This window comes from Anopheles nili, chromosome 3 (genome assembly GCF_943737925.1).
Source record: "Anopheles nili chromosome 3, idAnoNiliSN_F5_01, whole genome shotgun sequence".
Lineage (NCBI taxonomy): Eukaryota > Metazoa > Arthropoda > Insecta > Diptera > Culicidae > Anopheles > Anopheles nili.
Genome location: NC_071292.1, coordinates 16891585 through 16899898, shown reverse-complemented (window position 1 = coordinate 16899898; position 8314 = coordinate 16891585). Strand labels below are relative to the sequence as shown.

Here is an 8314-nt window from a genome sequence, read left to right as displayed (position 1 = left end):
GTGTCAATTACTAGCTTGCAAAACGATAATGCTCCTTCAGTGAGGAAGCTAATTGATTGAAATTATACGAATGTATGAAAAATAAAAGTTTTTGGAATATCATTGTATATTCATCAAAGACGAAACCATATCATTTTTGCCAGATTTTTTTACTATTAAAAGCTAAAGCATTGAGATAGAATAAGCTGAAAATAGCCTAATGAAATAAGCAAAGAAAAGAAAAGACATAAAATAAGTTGTTGATTTTAAATTAGCTTATTTGAAATACGTTAAAAGATCGTAAATAGTCATCAGTGGCAGCACACCTTAATACAAAACATAAACAACAAGGTGTTCGCTTCTTTTCAACTATACAGTATAAACTCACGCGTCCAGCCTGACACCACAAACAACATTGCTGAAAACACTCATGAAAATCTCGTTTGCCGCCCGTTTGCTGTCCGGTGTAGTTTTGCCGAAACGGCTTAGTTAAAGATTAAAAAGTGTTTCTATCGTGTTTCGGCTCGTTAACATAAGCCGTTCAAAGTGTATTGTGTGTTAGTTAATCCATTAAAACGTACGAATATGATGGCGGAAGGTAAGTTTGTGGAAATGGCTTGCAAGTGAGGTCAACCGGCATTGTGAGGTTAGGGAAGATTTGTTTGGGAGCGGATATAATTTTCTCGATCTTTATTTCGCTTCGTTATTCACAGTTACCCCTGACGATCTTTGGACACCGTATAAATGTCTTCTCAATAGTATCGAAAGTTATCTGGTTCCATCATCCGACTTCATCGACACGACGCACGCCGCTAGTCTGGAAGCGTTGCTGCGAAAGCACAAGCAGAACTTCATCTCGTTGCTAAAGAATCCCCCCAAGAACGCGAAATGCCGCGAAGCCATCAAACAGGGCATCACCGAAGGCATAACGTTGCCAGAGTTTGGTCACACGATCCTGTCCAAAGAGTTGGTGGACGAGAGTATTATCATTTCCGATATGTTTGATATGAACGAATACGTCGCTCTAGAATTGCTATGCACTTCCCAGCAACAAACCATAAATCATCCGGGACTGACCCGTGGATTAGTTGCGGTACTGTTGTATTATGATGGGCGTAAATCACTTGTAGCTAGCCTGAAACAGCTGTTCAAATCCCGAGCCGGTGTTTCCTGGTGCACGGACGCTCCGCCCGAGGTAACGCAAATCGTTACCAACTACACCGATGGTCTGGTCGCGGATGGTCTGTTAGAGCGAATCATTGATCTAGTGCAGGAGCTCGACATCACGAAAGAGCTCGATATACTGACGACGAACCGGGCTCTGGGGCCTCCAAAGCACCACCGACAGGTGTTGGATTTGTTCGACGAAATCAGACTTTTGTTGGCACAGTGTATCTACTATTCTGCCGCTCAAGCTGGTCTGCCGAGAAACGCCACTGTAAAGCTGGTGCAATATCTTCGTGGCTACCAGTGCTCCGAGCCAAGCGGAGGCATTGACGACGTAACAGTAACGCTTCAGATGGCTCTACTGTACGCTCTGGATTTGAGCGTCCTACAACGGCGAGAAGATGGAGAAGAGTTAGTTAAAAAATTACCTATGATCAAGGACGATCTGTACATCGATTTCCTGATGGATGCGCTGTCAAACGGCTGGGAAAACGATGGGTTGCACGCACTGTCGCTTTTCGCATTCGGATTATCGATTGCAACGCTTCGACTGGCACCCCAAACACTCGTGCAGGATGCGTCAAAAATGATCGACCAGGACGAACTACTCGTCAACGGTGCCATTCAGGGAAAGGTGTTCGATTTCCTTTATTACACCTTTCTCGGTAGTGAGCTCATCTTCGATACGGAGTTCTTCTTTCGTCGATTGCACACTATGTTTACGGATTTTATTGAGTTAATGCACTCAAAGGTAACGGAGCTCCGTGGTCGGGCTGATGAAACTGCCCGTACTGTGCAGGTATACCAGCAGCAGGGTATCGAACCGCCGGCAAACCTCTGCCGAAACTTCGAAATGTTACTACTGTCGGTGGGCAAGTTCTACAGCAACGATCATTTGCAACTGAACCTCAGCTTGGAGTACTGGGGACCGTCGGATTTCAACCAGACCCTACAAGGCCACCGGGCTTCCTCGCGGTCGGTGTGTCTGTTTAAGTTCATCCGGCTCGCAGGCGAACTGCTTCCTCCGACACTCTTTATTCCATATCTAAAAATGCTAGCTGGACTTAGTTGCAATGCACACTCCGCCCGTAGTGCGTTCAATCTGCTCAAGCAGGGAAGCTCATACTCGGGGAGCAGCACTGTTTCATGGGATCACTTTTTCAGCTCACTCAGTGAGTATTACCTCAACCTGCGGCAGGAACAGAACCCGCAGTCGGAGACGGTGTACCGGAATCGATTGATTTGCAAGAGCATCAGCCCTCAGGAGATTCTCGGACTGCAGGCGGTACTTCAGGTGGTGCAATCTGTTGCACGGCACGACGAACTGTCGCGTATTGCTCTGTGCGAAAACGACAAGTGGGCATCGCTAAACGTGCTCGTGGGGTTGATTAGTTGCTCCGTTCCGATTCAACTAAAGGCAGAAATTGTACGTACGCTGGCCGCACTATCCAGCAGCTTCGATAATGCGATCAAGCTTTGGCATAATCTTGAAGATTCGCAAATCATTAATACGGTACCGTCAACGAGCAATTTCAAAACACGTGGCGTAATATCGGAGCTTGAGGAGGTAGAGAGCCGTAACGAAGCGTACCCGTTAACGCAGGCTATGCTTGAATTCTTGGCCACTTTGATGCGCACTGCTGTGCCGGAAGACTTGGGTGAAGGCTCACGAGCCCCCGGCATTCATCCGTACTTATCGTACGTAATCGATACGGTGTTATTGCGTTTGTTCAGCCGCAATTGCAAGGATGCGGCCGAAAAGTGGCAGCTGGCTCAAAAATGCCTCCAGATCGTGCATATGTTTGTGAGTAATTTCAACTTTAACCCATCAAATGTGGCCATGACTAAGGAGCTGAAAGAAGGCCGAACGCCGCCAGTGTACAGAATTTTGCTACAGCTCAACACGAAATCAGACCTACTGCGCTTGATTCTGCACGTCGTAGACGAATCGATCGTTTGTTTCGATTCGTACATGCCCTTTCCGGGCAAGAGCTCTCTCGAAGCAGCTTCACTGCTTTGTTTGCAAATTATCGAAAAGACGCTAAACCTGCAGGAAGATTTTTTCAACATGCATCTTAATACACCAAGTCCAGTCAACATAAACGGGATAAGCAAGCTACTGCTAGGAGTGAACCCGCGCAGCGGTACTGCTAATCACATGTTGAACATCATGAAGCACATTTCCTACAGCACGTGGTTACCGGGAAACAGTCTCGTCGCACTGCGCATTCTTACCATCATTATGACACAGCCGGATGTTAATCAGCTCATTCTGGGGTTGGTCACACAGACTGATGCGCTTAAGAACGAAATACGTCAAGGATTCGTTGAGTGTCTGGATGCGGATCTGAACATTTCAGAGGAAGCCGACCCCCTACTTGTAGCAACCCAACTGAACGATACCAATTGGATAGTGAACGGTGGGTTGGAATCAGAATCTTCGTCCAGCACTGAAACGTTTGTTGCCACAAGCATCAAGAGTGCGGTAATTCATCTTATACAGGAGTGTTTGCAGCAACCGGTCGTTCCAAATTTGGCGCACTATCTGTTAGGGTTCGATCTCGGCAAGGATCTGCATTTGACAAGCCTTCAGCAACCGGGAATCATGAACTTTCCAAGCAACTGCTCTAAGTCGCTTATCACGCTGTTGGACAAGCATCTGGAGGTAAGTGGGACATAGACAATCAAGGCGCTTCCAGGAAGTGATAAAACGTACGCTTTATGTTTTACAGAATTTAAAGTCCGGCAATGTTCTTTCGACAAGCTATAACAAATTGATTGAATACGCATACCGTTTGATGTTTCAAATATGCCGCAACTTTCATACATCGGAGGTGTTTCTACGATTTCTACGCTCGTGTAATGATTTTCTTTACCGACACACGTCGTCATTACCCTTTCCAGACGCGAAAAATCCCTACCAACTAAACCAAATGACGTTCCTGTTGAAAGCCATAGTGATCGAACTGAAACTGACGAGCGAACGCAATCAGGCGACTCAGTTTGAAACGATATGTAAAATATTGCTCAAAATTATGAACGCTCCAGTGGTTGAGCCGGTGACGACGGGATTGAGTGACTACTACACGAATACAAATATGAGCTTTTCGATTAACGCCACAGCCGATATGTCCACGACAGCGGTAGCCTCTACGAAGGAGTCTAGCGAAACGGCTAAGCGGTTGCTGTGCATCTTACTCGACTGCGTTGACTTCGAAATCAAACAGCTAGAAGAACCGATGTGGAATTACTTCAACGGCACGGTGTTACACGAACTCTTGCAAAGCTGCGAGGTGTCCGTCTTCCCGAACTCTCGAATGCGACTGATCGATACAAACAAGCTGCACGAAATTTTGCGCGACGAACTTGACTCGATACACACGATCGCGACTGGTCAGCGATCGCATATTGTACAGGAAATCAAAACCATACTCCAATATGCGGTGCAGCTGAACACCCAGCGCAGCATCTGTTCGTCCACAATCAAGTTCCTTGAGGCGTGGGGTCAGGTAACTGAAGTGTTGGTATGCGTGACACCTACCATAATTATGTCGCTCGACACAAAGCAAATTATCATAACGGAGATCCTGCAAATTATGCTCAGCAAGGCGGTACCGAAGCAAATCATACCTGAGCTAGCCAATATCGCATCCTCCACCATCTCGTTGCTGATGGTGAACCTTAGGAGCTGCTTTCTATTAAAATCCGAGCAGATGTCCATTCATATGCTTTCTGAGCGGCACCAGAATGGAAGTTTCAATGGGACCAAAGGTACTCCGTCCGGGTTGAACGACGAGTTGAATGTAAGCTCGGTTCAACAGCAACGACACACGGGCACCTATGTTTATCTCGAGAGAACGAACGCACTTAGCTTGAAATTCATCCTTAAAAATATTCTCGATTGGCTGCTCATCAGTAGCGATGGCTCTCCGCAGTTGAAAATGAATCTGTACGTGGCATTGTTGAACTACATGTACATCATTAAGGGCAATCGGGATAGTCTCGAACGCAGCCACAAATTGGAATCAGAAAAGGATAATAGTCGTTCGTTTCTCAATAATACCATCATCAACGCAGGTCGTAAACCATACGGCACAGAAACGGAGGATTACAAACACCTCCAGATGATCATGGACATTTTCAATTCGTTCGGCGATAATTTGATAGACGTGATCTGCCAGGACTGCACGACTGGGCACGACATCTGTAAAATGCTGGCCATGTCCTGTCTGGATATGCTACTAAGTATGGACGCGTCGATTGATATAGTGGAGTTTATCGCACGCCACGGCTACCTTTCGCACATCATCAACAGCCTCCTCAAAAAGGATGGCGATCTGTGCCGGATCCTGCAGAGCAACCCGAACACATTACGGGCGCTGTATGTGTACGAATCGAAGATGGCTCTGCTGACGCGTATTGCACGCAGCCAGATTGGGGCTCGAATGCTCTTGGAAGAACACATTCTAGGAGTGCTCGGCAGCATGAAAGTGTACGATCTGCATCCGGATGTGCAGATCCTGAATGGTAGCACCCTGCAGCAGCATTCGTATGCATCAGCGATGGCAGCAGTCGCGGCGGCAGCTTCCAATTCGGCTTCATCGTCGTTTATTCCACCAGTCGAGGCACGTTTCCAGCAGATCCTCTTTCCCGCCTTGAACCTCTGCGATGCGATCCTGTCAACGTTGGGCCAGGAGAACAATTCGGCGCTTAGCCAGATCGTACACTTTTTCCTATCGCACAGCGACATGATCGAAACTGTACTGCGGGCAGGATCGCCTTCGATGAACCTTGGTCTACTGAAGGAGCTGGCCGGAATAACGAACCTGATCGCTAGATCAGCAAACCAGGAAATCTACGAACTTACTGACCCGAACGCCAATCAAGCCTTTGGTATGCAGTTATACCGTTTGCAGAAGTTCATGCTGGCTCTGCTACCGCGTTTTATCGTTTCGGAACAAACGCTTAAGGACCTTCACCAGAACAGCACACTGGCCCAACCGTATGGTGGCGCTGGTGGTGGAATCGGCATTAGCAGCAGCGTTAACTATAGTAGTGTACTCAACAACAACGTGACCGGGAACGATCAGAAGCAACGATCACTGCATTTGAAATATTTCCTGGAAGTGGCAGCAAACCTCGCGCTGTACACGCGCAACTGCATCTCAAATCACGTCGTCGATCATCGAACGATTAATGTGCTGTTCTCACCACACTACAGCGGAAGTGAAGGAATGACGACAACACCGGGGGCATCAGCTGGGTTGTTGGCAACGCTCCGCCAAGACACGTTACGTTCATCCACAGAAGCTTCGTCGTCTGATGTGCCCCACAGTTTGTATGTGGTGATTACTCAGCTCAAATGTACGGTGGAGTTCTATCATAAGGAACGAAGCGTGTTAGAAAGCCTTCAGCAGCAACGAAATTCATTGCCCAGTATTGATTTAGACAAAAATAGTAAGTACACAAAAGGAGGAGCAAATGGATAACGAACAAACCTTGTTTGGAGCTAATGTTGGATTGTGAACTTTTTTTTCAGTTCAATTACAATATAACTTGTTGACCGAACGCGTGAATTCAAAGCAAGAGGAATTGCAGAGAAGCATCTTTATAATCGAACATTATTTGTATGTTCTGTGGGCTCATTTAGACTTCTTTATGCTACGAGTGCTTCCTGTAAATAATCGCGTCGGCAATTCGACTTTCTCCGGGCACAGTACGTATGCGCTTGGATTGGCTGATACTTATGATTGTTAATGATCATTGATCTATATATTTTAATATTCTTTTTAGATTTTCAATCGGGTAAAAATGATTCCAGTTGGCGAGTATCAAATGAAGACATCATCGCGCTCAAAAAAACGTTGATTGGTGTATTCAACGAAACGTTCTGTAAGCAGCTGATCGAAACGGAACAGAAACAATCAGAGAAAGGCTTTGTGGTAGCATTTATTAGACGAATTAAACAATCGATACAGTTTGTACCGGTGAAATGAAGGTGACCGATGGTACGTGTGCCTAACGCCGGTATCAACTGAGAGTAAGAAAGTAGGATGCATTGAAATTGACCATTCGATGTAATAAGCTAACAGCATTGTCACAATTGCGAAACGTTAAAGTTATGATGAATAAAACATCCTTTAGTTGAACTGAATCAGCGCCATACTTTATGTAGAATGGCTGTCTCCATAAATTGAAATTGTATTCTTGTATTTTCTATGTATCTTTCAAAAGTAATATAAGATTTTTCTGTTTCGATAGATGTTCCAAAATGCTGGGAAAAAGGGCACGCCCTTCGCAACGGAAATGCAATTAAAATTACACGAAAATGACACGGTATTATAAACGTAGCTTTTCCCAGTGCAGCCAAACTTGCAAAAGACCCGTGATTTGATTGCAATTCATAAACAATAGGTAGAAGTAATGAAATCAAACCCTTTTTGTATTGAATTACTTCATTCTTTTCCGCCGCATTATATTTTAGTAGTCCAGCAAATCAGGCAGATTTCAAAATTAACACGTTTTTTAAATAACAGTTTTGAACCGTCCCTCCAGGGAAACGCTCCGTTGACAGTAGCTATGTCAAACTTCGCGTCTCAGTTGAGTGTGTAAGTGGGCGCGCGCGATTGTTTTGAAGGTAAAGCTTATGAAGATTTTTGTGATTTTTCTTAATTTAAAATGCTCTTAAAGGTTTTAAAATGCGTTTAAAATATGTAGAGTTAATCAACTAGGAAAGGGAACGTGTTGAAACACGTGCGCGAGTAAACCACGTTTTCCTTTAACGCACAGGCTTAGATCTACCTCGTCGAATAGAAACGAAGTGTAAGAAGAAGACCGATCCTTCCCCGTTTCGCGTTGCAGTTGTTGGTCGTGCCCACGAGCAACGCACGGAAAACGGCGCGAGTGCGAAAGTTACGCGAGACCACCACCCATTCTCCCTTAGCTACCTCGACCAAGGGTGTGCGCATCCTTGCGGGAGCGTCTTCCTCGTCGACGAAACGAAACGAACGGCCACTTGCAAGTTTGCTTCTTTCGTGTACGGCAAGTTAGAAAACAAAACCCCGTGACCGTGTGTGCTGAACGGCGACCCTGAACGCCCGCGTTTCCAAGTTCCGGCGAGGAAAATCTACGTAGAGTCAGCAATAGTGCAGCACACCACTTGAGCTTG

The 8314-nt window shown here is 45.8% G+C and overlaps 1 protein-coding gene across 1 annotated transcript; it reads left to right on the top strand.

Annotated features, from left to right (window-relative positions):
- Positions 1-564: 564 nt before the first annotated feature.
- LOC128723796 (nuclear pore complex protein Nup205) lies at positions 565-7286 on the top strand. The gene is made up of 5 exons (XM_053817561.1): positions 565-577; positions 636-3811; positions 3879-6603; positions 6686-6862; positions 6940-7286. The coding sequence occupies exons 1-5, from the start codon at positions 565-567 to the stop codon at positions 7140-7142; spliced, it is 6294 nt and encodes a 2097-aa protein (XP_053673536.1). The 3' UTR covers positions 7143-7286.
- The last annotated feature ends 1028 nt before the right edge of the window (positions 7287-8314 follow it).